Source organism: Echinops telfairi, unplaced genomic scaffold (genome assembly GCF_000313985.2).
Source record: "Echinops telfairi isolate 266 unplaced genomic scaffold, ASM31398v2 ScPeMD7_3533;HRSCAF=4204_0, whole genome shotgun sequence".
Classification (NCBI taxonomy): domain Eukaryota; kingdom Metazoa; phylum Chordata; class Mammalia; order Afrosoricida; family Tenrecidae; genus Echinops; species Echinops telfairi.
Genome location: NW_022107431.1, coordinates 39,458,890 through 39,474,865, shown reverse-complemented (window position 1 = coordinate 39,474,865; position 15,976 = coordinate 39,458,890). Strand labels below are relative to the sequence as shown.

Genomic DNA, 15,976 nt, shown 5'->3' with positions numbered 1-15,976 from the left:
AAGTCAACAGAGAAATAATATTTTGAATTGAATGAAAACGGAAATATGTTAAAATTTATAAGTCACGAGTCAAGCAAGCACTGGTTAGAGGTAAATTTATAGTTTTAGTTACAAAATGAAACACTGAAAAATGAATGAAAGATTTCAATTCAATAACTTAAACCTTCTATATTAAAAGCTAGAAAGAACAAAGAACACATTGAAGTCCATTTAGGCAGAAAATAGAAAAGATAAAGTGGAAATCAATAAAATAGGACATAAGTAGAAAAATAAAAATATAAAAGTTTCTTTGAAAAAAATCAATACAATTTATAGAGTACTAAGTCGACTGGTAATTAGAAGTGAAAACATATTATTAATACCAGGGATAAAACAGGAGATGAAGGAACAATAATCAAAATCCAAGAAGAAACAAAATCATAATCTTATATCTGTTACATACATTTATAATTGAAAAATATCCTATAAAAGAGCTATTGTCTTAGATGGTATCAATCAACATTAAGTTTTAGCAAACATAAAAAAATTATTGAGGTTAAAAAGTATATGACAACACCTGTCATTTTAACCATGAACTGTACAACCAGTGATACTGACACCATTGTGTAACCATCAACACCATCCATTTTCAAATGCCTCATGGTCGAAGCAAACATGCCCCATTTCACATTCCCTCCTTTACTCAGCAATCATCAATCAACTTTAAAAAATGGATTTGCCTAATAATGTTTTATATACTTACAGATATTTCATATAAATGGGATCATGCAAAATTTGTGGTTTTGTGTCTGACTTAATCCACTCAGCACAATGTTTTCAGGTTTATCTATGTTATAGTATATATCAGATCTTCATTTTTCTTTATGTCTGAATAACAATTCATGATTGTTAGATACTAGTATTCATTTCCCCTTTTGGCTATTGTGAATGCTGCTGCTATGAGCACTGGTGTACACAGGTATGTTTGCATCCCTGCATTTAATTATTTTGGGTAGATACCCAGGAGTGTAAACCGCTGCATTAAATGGCAATACTGTTTAACCTTTAGAACTACTGAACTGCTTTCCAATTGCTCCACAACCTGGTGAAACTTGCTATAGTACATTTTTCTAATGATGTATAACCATCATAGTGGGTAGGACTCACGGAAATTTCATATGCAAACAAAGTGTATTCCAATTTGGGATGTAGATCACCAGGGCCTTTCTTCTAAGGTGCCTCTGGGTGGGTAGGTTGGAATGGCCAAACTTTTAGCTAAGTAGGCCACTTTATATCCTATATTACCTAAGGTTCTATGGCAGCCTTTCAATGTTTTTAAATATCCCTCAAAAATATTAAATTTTATTGTTATTCCTTATAGGAAATATGCTCACCTGTTGCTCTAGGATTATATTCTTCTCTCGCTCTGCATTGAGAACCATTCTCTTTGTATACTCTAGCTGCTTCTCTAGAAGAGTGCAGCGAGACTGGGCTGAGCTTAACTGTATACTTATATCTGTGGGGAAAAAGGAATGAGTCCATTAGTTGATGATCACATAGAGAATTGGGTCTGATGGAAATGCATGAGGGTGAATTCAATCATGAGTTAAAAGTTCAAGTCATCTTTAGTTCCAAGTACTGACTCTTGCTGAATTATGAAAAATACAAATGATGAATTTTCCATCATTTATCAGTAACCAGTTTAAGTTGATCTTCCGCGTAGAGAACCAGAGGACATACCTCTGAAGTAAAGAACGGATGTCCTGGAGAGTGACACCATTTGTTCAGACAGAGGACCTGAAGTTTCTTCCTGATCATTACACTTCTACTCCTTTAGGGAACTCAGGGATACGTACTCCGCCACTCTCATTTTCTGTGCTCTTGACTACTTACAGCACAGTCAAGTCCACAAGCAAGTCTCATCTTCTGATGCTTAGGTCATTAATTCAGTTTTTGCCCAATTAGCTCAGAAAAAGTTTTCTTCCTATTTCTTCACTCGATTTGTAAGTCAAAACACAATTAAACCTTGTTCATGAAGGTGAATATATTATCATAGTAAAAAAAAAGCCAGGTTTCGATGGGACAATTTTTAAAATACTTATGGCCAAAATTCTTAAAACTCTAGTCCACATGCTTTTATAATTTCCACAAAAACTTCTGTTTACTTGCCCATTCTCAAATTCTATAAAATTATTTTATTATGATTTTAAAATATTGTTAATTAGTATTGCTTTATACTTTCAAAATAAAGATCTGAAAATATAAAGCATTCTATTTACCTTATGAAGGGACTCGGGAAACGTAGTTGGTAGAGAAAGATGAGGTTGCTCCTTTAAAGATTTTTAACTTCAGAAACCCTAAAAGGGTCCCTGAACGGGAACTGACTTGACTGCAGTGGGCTTGGTTTTTGACTGGAGAGTTCTATCATGGCTTAAAGTGAATTTTTTAGTTATCCTGAAAACACGCCAATTTCTAAATAGAACTTTTCTAAGAACTTATTTTTCCTTTTTATCTCAAGCATATATCAATTGCCCCCATGTATCAGAATGCCTGAGAACAAGGCCTCAAGGTTTACATGTATGTAAGAAAGTCTTTAAGTAAATTTATTTGGACTGGGAACATTATTTTCAAATTGTAAACTTCAGTAACCCCTCCATTTCTGGAACCTGTTACACTGTCTTACCTTTTTTCTGCTTTATCAGTTCCTCGTGTGCCAAATTTCGCTCATTTGTTTCATCCTCCAAAGCCTTTTTATACTGTGCAGCTTCTTTGGACAGTATGTTCAAGTTATCTTCAGCTTGTGTTCTCTCTATTTCTAAACGATGAATCTTGTCTTGAAGAGTTTTCAGGGCTAAAATGAGTGCTGTTGTAATAATAAGAAGAAACTGCTTGAGGTTTTAAAGTTGGAATTTTTAATCACAGTAAAATGTAAAAATGCACAGCATATTTTTGTTAGTGAGCTAGAATACTGTATAGGTAATGTATATGCCTCATAATGTAAAAATTACTAAAATCCTAAAGAGAAATATGTTTTATTTAGCATGTATTTTAAAACCAGTATGTTTATGATTGTATTCTGTGAACTTCTAGGGCAGAGGAAACAAGTAACTGTAATCTTGTTGCTGTTAGGTGCTGTCAAATCTGTTCTGACTCATCAAAACCCTTCTGAGAGATGTAGTCAATTACTTAACATGATCCTTGTGGCTACAATCTCCTTTGTGATGCACTGTAAACTCTGGCCTCTCTGCCTGTGGTTAGAACGCTATTTCCAAAGGAGTTCTCTGTTTAAGGCAGGATATATTCTGAGTCTCCCATTTACTGGTATGATACAAACTGATTTCCTTGGGGGTATGGTTTACTTAAAGGCAAAACACAAACCTCCATCCAAGCCATCCCTGGTGGTGTAGTGGTTATGTGTTGAGCTGTGATCCTTAAGATGGAGTTGCTCTGATGGAGAAAGATGGGTCGTTGGCAGTGAGGTTTTTAAAAAACTTAATCAAAGCCTTCCCTTCTGTGATCTCTACTTCCTTAGTGAGCAGTGGTAGAAGCAAAAGACCTGCTCTGACTTTCAGACATTTTTTGGTTGGGGCCCTGGACCCTGCTTTGGTTTGCCTCTGTCTGACCTCCAGGTCCTGGGGCTTGAGCTGCAGTTTGGTTTCACCAGCTTCTTCAGTCTTGTAGGTGAGGAGGATCCTCCAGACAGACCACTGAACTTCAGATTGGGGACTCTTTTAACATCTTGGAATATCTGGACATGCGAGACATCTTTAATCTCCACCTCCTTGGAACTAGTCTAATGCTAATTCTTCTAAAAGAAATCATTACCACATGATAGCTAGGCTGTGTGTTAACGTGGCTGCACCTATAAGATGTGGGTGGAGTCCAACTTCTCAATCAGGTCACAGCCTAATGATGTCTCCTCGTGGGTGTGATGTCTTTGATTTGTTATCTGCAAGAGACACTATAGAGACTTGACTTTCTCATCTTCTTATACCTGATGGCCTAGAGCCTGCATCTGGCTTCTTGGAAAGGTGGCCACGACATGGCCTGCTGACCCTGCGAACTGTCAGCAGCCTGCCAGGCTGTTTGTTGACCTTGGATTCCCTTGACTCTGCCTCTGTAGTTCTGTGGTCTTTCTACTCTGGTTCATCGTAACGGCACCTGCATAAGTTGAGAAGGGCCTCCAGCTTGCATCTGACCCCAGATTTAAGTTGGACTGAGCTTGTGCACATTGTAGCTGTGTCGGTCACTTTCTTAATATAAATTTATTTCCTGATACAAAATTTTTGTGAAAAGTTGAATATCACTAGTTTTCTTTTTCTAGAAAGCCCAGCCTAACACACCACACCTTTGTACCGCAGAAGAAAATGTTGCCCTGTCCTGTGCTATCCTCATACTAGCTGCCGTACATGAGCGTATTGTTGCATCACTGTATCAATCTGTTTCTTTAAGGGCTTTCCTTTTCATGCTGACCCTGTCTTTTACCTAGCACGATGTCCTTCTCCAGGGAATGGTCTCTCTTCACAACATGTCCAAAATCCAAAATCCACGAGACAAAAAGTCTCACCATCCTTGTTTCTAAAGACATTCTAGCTGTACTCCTTCCAAAACAGCTTTGTTCATTCTCTGGCGGTCCATGTCATGGGCAACATTCTTCAATGCCTTCATAATTCAGATGCATCAGTTTTTGGCTTTCCTTCCTCATTCTTCAGCTTTTGCATGCATGTGAGGTGATTGGAAAAAACATGGCATGGGTCAGGGCCACCTTAGTCCTCCAAGGTGCCATCTTTGTTTTTTTAACACTTTAAGGAAGTCTTTCATAGCAGATATGCCCCAAATCATTTGATATCTGACTGCAATACTAATTTAATAAAGTATTTTCATATCTCCAAAGACTATAAAAAGTCTTGGGGGGAACAGGCAAGGGAGGCTGTTATGAGGGTCTGGATATGGATATACTTAGGAGTCCTATTGGCACAGTGGTTAAAGTACTTGGCTAGGAATTAAAAGGTCAGTAATTTGAACCATTAGTCTCTCTGGGGAAAATTTGGCAATCTGCTTCAATACATTTATGGCCGTGGAAACCCAATGACACAGTTCTACTCCATCCTACAGGGTCACTATGAGCTGGAATGGAGCGGACAATAGTGGGTTAACAGGAAAGTTTATATTTAAAGTTAAAGATTGTTTTCTATCTTTCATATGTTCTGTTTTGGTCAAAACACAAACATCTAGTGTATTGAAGTGCAAGATAAAGTGTTAATAATGAGGATCTATGAGGTAAACCGTAGTTTCTTCCATTAGATAAAAATATATTATTTGTTTATTTGTGTTAGGATTGAACAACTATACGTAGTGAATATGTATTACTGATCTTTATTTAGCTTTATAAAATCTCCTTATTTTGGATAAATTCATAGTTATAACATTTAAAATATTTTATACAGTCTACTAGGTTGTAAATTCATTTTTAAACTATCAAACTATAGACTAATTGTCATTGGCTAACTTTCATATAGTTTATAGATAATTAAAAAGGTGTTTGCTAGAGTTTTTTGTTTGGCTTTTACAAATGAGATAAAGACATGACACTTAAGACTCTTTGTATATCTAAGGAGTCCCAGGGTGATGCAAATGGTTAATGCATTCAGCTGCTAACTGAAAGGTTGGTGGTTCAAGTCCACCCAGAAGCTTTAGAGCAGTGATTCTCAACCTTCCTAATGCCACGACCCCTCAACCACAAAATTATTTTCATGGCTACTTCATAACTGTCATTTTGCTACTGTTATGAATCGGGTGACCCTTGAGAAAGGGTTGTTCGAGCCCCAAAGGGGTCACGCCCCACAGGTTGCGAACTGCTGCTTTAGAAGGCCTGGTGATCTCCTTCCAAAACTCAGCGATTGCAGACCTTATGGAATATAGTTCTACTCTGATACACATGGGTCAGATTGATTCAATGGCAACTGCTTTACATGATCTCTGTAACTGGCTCACTAATTTGGATAATTACTTTTTCTTGTCATAGTTTTATTCCATAAACCTGGTCTATTTTTTTAATTAAAAGATCATTTCATTGGGGGGGGGTGTCTTAGTTGTGCATATGTTGCCATCATTATTTTCTAAATATTTACTTTCTATTGAACCCTTGGTATCAACTCCTTTTTTCCCCTCCCTCCCCGACCCCCCTCATGACCCCTTGATAAATTATAAATTATTTTCATACTGAGTTAGTTTATTGTGCCAACCTGGCCGATAAACCCATGTGGGGTTAATTAAAGGGCGGAGAGATAAATGGCTCAGTGAACCTCGCCTTTCTAGTTCTCGGGTCTCTTGCCTTCTGATGGTCGGACCAGGGTGCAGCTGCCTTAGCCAGTTCCCTGCTTCAGCTGGCAAGGCTCACTTCCTGCACGACATCCCTGAGGAGAAGCCACATGGACCTACCCCAATGCAGCCCTGGGTGCTGAGCAGCCATGTGGAGACCCCTGCCAGCGCTGAGATGCTTACACATTCATGGATTCAGCTTTCCTCCTGCACTTGGCATCATTGTGTATGTTTTGTGAGATGGAGGAGACAAATGCATTGGTGCCAGACAAATGGGCTAATGTTGGACTTATGGGCTTGGGCAGCACTGGGTTGGGATGTTTTCTTGATGTGCACTTACCCTTTATATAAAATTCTCTCTTATACATATGAGTTTCTGTGGATTTATTTCTCTAATGTACCCAGACTAACACACATATCTTACACCTACTGTTGTCTCCCTTCCCCCATGGTTTCTGTTGTTCATCTTCCTTGGGGGGAGGGGTTAGTGTTGATCATTGTGATCAGTTCCCCCTTCCTCCTCCGAGAACTCCCCACCTTCCCTCTACCCGCTTGGTATTGCTATTCCCATTCCTATTCCTGGATTCCATGTGTCGGAGCTCTTATCTCTTATCTGTACCCGTGCACATGCTCCAGTCTAGTCCCCAGTGAAAGGCAGTCATGGGGTCATGATAGTGGTGGGTGAGAAAGCCTCAAGAAACCAGAGGAATATTGTGTGTTTCATCAGTGCTATATTGCGCCCTGGTTGACTCATCCATTCCTTATGACCCTTCTGTGAGGGGATGTCCCATTATCTACAGATGGACTTTGGGTCTCTGCTCCGAATCCCCTCTTTCTCAACAATATGGGTTTTTTTTTGGTTTATTTGTTTGGTTTGGGTCTTCTGATGCCTGTTACCCAATCCTGTCTACACCTCACGATTACACAGGCCGGTGTGCTTCTTCCATGTGAGCTTGTTGCTTCTCTGGTAGATGGCTGCTTGTTTAACTTCAAGCCTTTAAGATCCCAGACACTCTATCATTTGATAGCCAGGCATCATCCACTTTCTTCACCCCATTTGCTTATGTACCATTTTGTCTTCAGTGATTGTGCTGGGAGGGTGAGCATCACAGAGTGACAGGTTGTTAGAATAAAGTGTTCTTGCATTGAGGAAGGGCTTGAGCAGAGGCCTGAGGTCCGTCCACTCCCTCAGTGCATTACCATATAAATAAATGTACCTAGGCCAATACCTCTATTTTTATGAATTAATGTATTTACATATGTGCACACCTATGCTTATACCTCTATCCATAGCTTTGCTTCCTAGATCTATTTTCCTGGTCTGCTTTATAAAAAAAACTTTATATTGTGAATTTTCTGGGGGGTTATATTTCAGATCATCAGATTTGCATTCAATAACTTAAGCTACCTATCAAACTTCCCCAAAGCTTACCCTGTTCCATTCCACTTCTTTTCCTTCTCCCGTTCATAGAATACTATCTTCCCCTTTACCCAAGTTAATACCTGTCTACTCTCAAGCCCAGAGCTTCCCAAAGAGGCAATACCAGGGCCCTGGGGCTGCTGAGTCATTACAGGAGGGGCTGCAAAAACAGTACCTACACTGGATTATCCAGGATTATGGGCTAGAGTCAGATGTTTTTTTCACTGTCTAAGGAGGGTGCTGAGTAATATTCTTCCTGAAAGGAGGGCATTAGGCCAAGTACGTTTGAGAATCTAGGCTCTAGCTTACTGCTTCCCCTTCCTTCTCCTCCTCTGTCATCCCTGGTAACCATCAAAGTCTGTTTCTTTTGGTATGAAACCCCTTGTCGTGATTTTTCTTTTATAACAGTGGCCTCATATAATATTTGTCCTTTTGTGATTGGCTAATTTCATTCATCATAATGTTCCCCAATACCGTCTAAGCCATGACATATTTCAGTTTCATTATTCCTTAGTGATGCATAGTATCCATTGTGTGTAAGTATCACAGTTTCTTTATCCATTCTTCTGCTGATGAGAATTTAAGTTGCTTCCATCTTCTTGCTGTTGTGAACAGTGCTGTGATGAACAAGGGTGTGCATATGTCTGTTCGTGGTATGACTCTTGCTTCTTTATGACATATACCAAGTAAAGAGATTCCTGGGGCATGAAGTATTTACAACTGGGGCATTTCTAATTGTAAAACAGGTCTATTAATGACAGCCTTTAGTACAAAATATCAAAATATGGCACAGTAATCAGTACCTGAAAAAGTAATGTGTGTAGCATATAATGTAGTCACGCAGTTTACTAATTCAGTTTTAAAATCTTCCTAAATTTGCATTTAAAAAGTTACTTTAAAATTTTTGGTAGTTATTCCAATGTACTGCCTAGGATTTTAAAGGGTGATTTTGAAAGTATTTAACTTTTGAATCTAACTTTGAATAAGATACAATTCCACGAATATACTAGCATTCTAAATATCTAGTTCAGAAGATTTAAAATGTGATCTTTATACTTCAGATACTACTTTACTGTTACATAATGTATTTTTTTATGATGGACCTGTAACATATGTTGCATGGATTGTGTTAAGTTGAAATAACATGTTAAATGTCTTGTCTGAGTTCACAGAAACTTTCAGCAATCAAAATAAGTGTCAGTAAGTTTAAATAAATATACAATCGTATTGCTAATTTTCCTACAGAAAATGAAAGGTTTTACATGAAATGTTTTCTACACGCTCTTAATCTTACATATGAATTTATGCTGTGATTACCTTGGCTATTTGGACTGTGAAGCATCTTAGGAGGACTAACTTCGACATTCACAGGGTAGTAGTTCGGAGGTGGCTCATACTGGGTGAATGACGGAGCCAACACTCTTTCTGGAGGCTTAAGATAGCTTCCGACTATACTATCAATTAATTCAGAATCCATTACCTGTGGAGAATAAAGGGGTGGTGGTATAGCATCATTCTTTCCTTTGTGGGTGACAAAAATATTCAAAAATTCAGGCACAATTTTCACATAAATATATAAGCTTATTATTTGGATTTGTCTTTATGAAATCCTGACTCACTCACTGCCAGCCAACCGAGTCTGACTTGTAGTGACCCTACAGGTCAGGGTGGAACTGCCCCTGTGGGTTTCTGTGGCTCACTTTTTATGGGAGTAAAAAGTTTCATCTCTCTCCCATTTATGAAATCATCACACATTCAACTACAATACACTTAGAAAAAACTGTTTATTTTCTGTAGAAATATAATAGGCAATTCTGCTTGCTATTCTAGAGTATATGCCTTAGTCTGAGCACTTCCCCACAAAGAGTCAGGGTTTGAAGGCAGTGTATATTCTAAGAAACAATACAGCTTTTAAACATAAGGCAAACACATACTCTGATTCTTTATTATTGACTGCTGGATTTCCGTACTCCGTGTTCCTAAGGAGCTTTCAAGGGTAATTCTGTCTATACATAATTTCTGAGTCTAATTCTTGAATAAGATACAAGTAGAAAAAATTTTTAAATCTTTAACAGTTTTACTGGCATATAATTCACATATTATACAATTCAATAGTTCAATCATATTAAAAAGAGCTGCACAATTATCACCACAATTTTAGAACTTTTTCTTCGTTCTTATACTCACTGTTTTTAGCTTCCCAATTCCCCCAACCTCCCCTGCCATACCCCACAAACCCCAAAACAAACTTGCTGTCATTGAATAGTGACCCCCCTGTAGGTCCAAGACTATAACTGTTTATGGGAGTAGAAAGCCCAGTCTTTCTCCCTCAGAGAAAGTGGTTTGGAACCGGTGGTTTTGAACTGCTGACCATGCAGATGACAACCCAATGCATAACCACTACACTACCAAAGGTCCTTGCCACACCCCTAAGGAACCATTAATTCAATTACTGTCTCTATAGATTTACCTATCATATGTAGAAAAACATTTCAAAACAAAGTTAAAAAAAACTAACAAGAATAACAAGTAAAATAGATAAAAATTTCAATTGAAAAGAAAGCAGAAAATATTAAACATTAGAGGGAGATCAAACGATAAGGTGTTAAATTTTAACCTAACTGTATCTGTAATAATCCACTTCCCAATGCAGTCTGCACGTTAGCAAGGCTGTTCCCATCCCTGGTCCATGGCCAGAGAGGATTCACCAGGGTCTTAATCATGTGTATTTCTCCTTTACTTAAAAACAAAACAAAAACACTGACACAGCTTTAAAATGGGCCAAAGATATTTTACTTACATTTTTAAAAACTATCCAGGCCAGTAGTTTTATTTTTATATAACTTCTAAATCATTTTTTTTCTTTTGTGATTTTAAATCTTTTAGAAATGTACCCTAGTTAATGGTCAATGTTCATTAATTAATAACTATATTAGAAGAAACAGGATAATAATGGTACACACACAGAACTCACAGTACAGATTTTGTCTAAGTCCTTCAGCATTTCACAGAAAGCATAATTTTAAATAGGAAAACTTGTTTTAAAACGCAAACCCCAGATTCCATTATGTAATCAGCCATTTTAGCTTGTGAGGATTGGAAATAGTCTGTGATTTCACTACTTTTCCGATTCATAACGCTAAGGAAGGTATTTTCTAGACTTCATTACCTTGAAAGGCCCAGGGAACACTCCCTTTCCCAGGAGTTCCTACTTCAGCCATTGTTTTGACTGGCTACTTTCCAGGACATCCTGAGGGTCTGACCAGGCTTAGAGACTTTAAAAGATTATGTGGCCTAAGAAGTCTTGCTTTGTGTTTAGAAAGCACCCACTTCCTTTTCTACTGTCTTTAGCACCAGCTATCATTTACTGACCCTCGGGGTTGGTGCTGCTCACACACTCTGTCCCATGGGAGAGTACATCAATTTAAGTTGTTCTTCCCTCAGAAGACCAGAAAGCAGAACTGGTTACAGCTAATTCACAACAAAGGGGAATAGAAGTTTGGAAGACAGAGGAGGTCTGTCTTCAGAGAGAGGTAGGTGGTTGAAAGTCATGAAATTTGGCATCAGCAGAGTAGGAGGCCTTGAATGCAGTAGGTAAAGTACTTGGCTGCTAACCAGAAGGCTGTTAATTTGAATCCATTAGCAACTCCATGGGAAAAGATGTGGCTGGCTGACTCTAAAGATAAAGCCTTAGAAACTCAAGGGGGCGGTTCTAGACAATCCAAATTGGCTTGAAGTAAGGTCTTTTTGGTTTGTTTTTGTTATATTAATCCTTGGATGGGCTCTACTTCCTCTGTCCCAAACAAACATTATTTTACAAATCAACCTTTGATCAATTCAACAACTGGTTCCAATTCAAGGTTTAAAATGTATATGAAATAAGTAAGGAGCCCTTGTGGTGCCCTGGTGGTGCTGTAGATTGGCTGATGGGCTGCTAACTACAAGGTTAGTGGTTCAAATCCACCACCAGTTGCTTTTGGAAACCCTATATAAGGTTGCTATGAATTAGAATCAAGTCAGTGGCAGTGCATTTTGGTATAAAGTAACTGAAGTTAAAAATGTCTTTAAATTAAATGCGTATGACGACATACTAAAGCAGGAGCAGAGCAGAGTAACAACTCCCAGGTAGGAGAGAAATAACGGAGAGAAGCTGGGAGCCAGTAAAGGAAGAAAAGACAAGAGGGGCTGTGACACAGAGCTCAGGACTCTCATTGCGGGTCCTCGTTTTGCCTCGATGCTTTGGCCATGTGTTGTAAACTGGTGCATAAGGCCACTAGAATTTTAATTAAAACTTATTCTGAAGAAAGAAGAAACGAGTACAAAAAGCCTGATCTGGAACCAAAGCCTTTACTTGGCAGAGGAAAAGAGGGGTGATTCTTAGTAGAGTACGGTGGTGGTCACTCTAATTCCTCTCGAACCCAATCCCATAGACTTATATGTGGGTCCTGGGAAGAAAGGGCTGCAAGTTTAAACTGAGCAATGTTTCAACAGTATTGAAAAAGATTGAGGGACTGACTAGCTGTCCTGCTTTGTATAAGATGGTATATGCCAACAGAGGGGGAAATCGCCCTTTGTCTCAGTTTGCTGGAGACCACAGGGTTTTGATCTTTTATAGGGCTTGTTAGTATTGCTCAACGAGAGGAGAGCTGGAAGGGACAAATTGGTAGGCACATATGAGATAATTTTCTGCAAGTACACTTCTGCAAACTTCTATGCCTTTCAGTGTGTCTGGCCAGATGCCTAGGTACAGGGTATTTTAAGTAGTTTTATTGGTGCCATCGTCACATATCATACAACTTAGTCGTTGTCATCTAAGAGGAGTTGTGCAGTCACCACCACAACCAACTACAGAACATTTTCTTTTCATACTTACTGTTGTTAGCTCCTTATTTCCTCCACCCTCTCTTACCATGTCCCTAGGAAATTAATGATTGATTCAGTTGTAGCTATATATCTACCTATCCTTGATCTCATATGCAGCAAATCATACAAAACACAAACGGGTACAAACAAACAAACAACCAACAACAATGACTAAGCAAAACATAGAAAAACCTCAATAGAAAAGAAAGTAGAAAAATATTAAAAACAAACAACTTTAAAATGGGTCTAAAGGAGAACAAGTGTCCTTTATGACCCATTTTAAAACTGTTTCAGTTAAAAAAAGAAGGCAGAGAAGATAAAGTGAAGGGAATGAAACCCAGAATTGATGAACCTATAGGGACAATAAGTATAACAAAGATGTTGGTTTTGGGGGGTGGCGGGGTGGGGAAAAAGTAGATGATGTCAAGGAGTCCAAGAAGAAAAAGAATGTTTGGAATTGACTGTGGCAGCAATTGTACAATGCTACTTGACACGATTGAATTATGATATAAGTACTAACTCCCAATTAATAATAATAAACAACAGAATGAAATGCAATAAGAAAGTGAAGGGGAAATAGATGTGCATACCCTGGGGAATCTCTTTTGATCATGGACCAGGGATGTGAATAGCCTTGCTAACATGCAGAATGCATCGGATAGTGGATAGTTGCTGATACAGTAAGGTTAAAATTTAGCACCCTATCATTTGATTTCTTCATGATCCATTTAAATTTGTTCTACTTTTTAACATTTTGTGCTTCTTAATTGAGGTTTTCATGTGTTTGACTTTGTTATTCTTGTTAGTTTTTTGTTTCTTTTTTAATGTTTTACTGTTTATGAAATCCAGGATAGTTAAGTCTATAAAGGCAGTAATGGTTCCTTGGGGGTATGGCAGGGATGGTTGGGAGGAAATGGGGAGCTAAAAACAGTAAGTACAAGAATAAGGAAATGTTCTAAAACTGATTGTGGTGATGCTTGTACAACTCTTCTTGATAGTGAACTATTGAATTTTATGACATATGAATTATATGCCAATAAAACTGTTGGGGGGAAAAAAGGAGATGAAATGATAAGGCATTACATTTTAACTTAACTATATCTGCCATAATTGACTTTACAATGCTCTCTGTCTCACTGTAAGGCTATTCACATCCCTTGACTATATTCAGAGGGGATTCATCATGGTCTTAATTCTTGTGGGGACCATGTAAATGGATTGGATTTCCCGTGTCATCCTTAGCCTTCTGAAGACTGGGTGTTCACAACTTAAGCTCTAATACCATTCCCTCCTTGAGATTTGTATTTTCTTATTTACAATCCTTGGATCACACAGACAGGTGTGCTTCTTCCACATGGACTTAGCCAACACCTCATTTACTTGTGTTAAGACTTGTGTTGAGACAAGCCTTAAAGAACCTAGACAATGTTCTTTTGGATTTCAGGATTTCTTATGGAGAATTTTCCCCAGTATCTGCAAGTAGGGACAAAAATCTGTAATGTGAGTCTCTGCTGATATAGCCCAGGAAAGTCCTGGGAAGTTTGGTTCATGCCTGGAGCCATTCCTGAGAGTTTATGAGCCACCAAGGAAACTATCCTTTGTCTCGGTGGTCCATAAATCAAAGTGGCTGCAGCTGAGGAGCCACTGAATAAAGAAACTATCCTCGAAAAAGGGTGTGCTACACACAAATTCGTTAGCATGTTCCTCTTCCTGTTCACTTGTTATTGAGGGAAGTACTTGTTCCAAAATCATCCTTTTCAACCTCCAATGTCTATTCCTGATTGGGGCTCTAGACCATCATCTTTGGATAACCACATTGGAAAGTCTATTAGGAAAATGGCATCAAGAGACAATCAGGGATACTTACGGTAGGTTCTTGGAATGGGGGAAATCGGTTTCCTATACTACTAATGCTTCCAAGTTTAGATTTTTCCTTAGAGAAACTGAAGAATGAAAGATAAAGAGCTCTGTTTCTTTCATCTGTTTATGTGTCTGTATCTATGTTAATTTATCCTAATAGCAAACACAGGGACTGTGGAGTTAGCCCTATCTGATTTTTTAGTGTTTAGTAGTTTAACAGAACTATTACAATGGAGTAGGGTAATTTATGATTAAAGAACTTGCTTATAGATGCCCTACAAGATGCTACAACCTGTATTTAAACATGCAACTTATAAAATGTTAAGAACATGAGATGAAAGCCAACTTGCCAATAAAACTTGTAAGTGAAAGAACTCAAAAAAGGTATCAAAACAAGTACTCAACAATTGATGTTAGAAAAAAAACTGGAAAAAATCCAATTAAATCGTTATCATATATCATATACATAATATAAATTTCGAATACATCACAGAGGCAAATGAACAATGTATTTTTAAAATTATGAAAAAGTCAGTAAATTGTCAATTATTTTTAGAATGGATAAGATTTTTTATGTTCAAAAGCAAAAGAGAACATACAAAGGAATAATATACAGATTACATTGAAGTTAATATAAAAATAGTCCTCGAGTCTGCCACTGTCCCATACAAGTAGAAGCACCTCCTTAAAGTGCAGGTCTCTGATATAAGAAAGTAAAAGGTGCCCTCAAGTATAATGCTAGATTTAAAGCCCCTTTATCTCATTAGAATTATGACTTCTTATGTATTACATGCAGCCTTATATTTATCTCTAATATCAAAAAGCAAAAAAATAAGAACTGGAATTGCACTGGGCAGAGAGGAACTTTCATAGTAAGTAAGCATTTTTCCCGTTAGGCGAGCATGGAGTAACTCGCTCTGAGTTAGTGCACCCAGTGGCATCACCTGGGAAGGTTCTCTCTGGTCACAGTTAATTTTTTCATAAAAGCAGTTTTGCTCAAACCTCATTTTTCTGTGATCGCCAATTTAAGAGAACAGCATGTGGCTGTGAAATGTTTCCTGCTTGGGAAAAATGCCGTAGAAGCTGTTGTGATGTTAAACACAGCATACAAGGGCAGCACTATGGGAAAAACTCAAGTGCACAAGTGGTTTTCTCATTTCATAAAAGGTGAAATGTTGAGTGATGACAAACTTCTTTCTGGATGTCCATCAACTTCCCAAATGGACGAAAACATTGACTTCTATTGCATTTGGAGTTTATTACACCAGGTCAGACTGTTAATGAAGCTTTCTATTAAGAGTTTAACAGTGTGTGATGAAAAAGGTCTGATTTGTGTCAGATGGGTGACTGGTTTTGCCATGACAATGTACCTGCTCATGCAGCCATCTCAGTACGCCAGGTTTTGCAAAAAAAAAAACCCAAACCCAGCATTTACCTCTCTTGCCCCATGCACCTGACCTCACTCCGTGCAACTTCTTTTTGATTCCATGAATGCAGAGGGACATGAAAGGACAGCGATTTCACAATGTAGAA

The 15,976-nt window shown here is 38.1% G+C and overlaps 1 protein-coding gene across 1 annotated transcript in view; it reads right to left on the bottom strand.

The window, feature by feature from the left end:
- CEP57L1 (centrosomal protein 57 like 1) overlaps positions 1-15,976 on the bottom strand; it is a 77,466-nt gene that overhangs the window by 24,782 nt on the left and 36,708 nt on the right. The window contains exons 2-4 of the mRNA XM_030886827.2: positions 9,038-9,200; positions 2,663-2,842; positions 1,374-1,495 (exon numbers count right to left, since the gene is read on the bottom strand). Of these exons, the coding sequence (XP_030742687.1) occupies positions 1,374-1,495; positions 2,663-2,842; positions 9,038-9,197 (462 nt within the window). The 5' untranslated portion in view covers positions 9,198-9,200. The remainder of the gene's footprint in view (positions 1-1,373; positions 1,496-2,662; positions 2,843-9,037; positions 9,201-15,976) is intronic.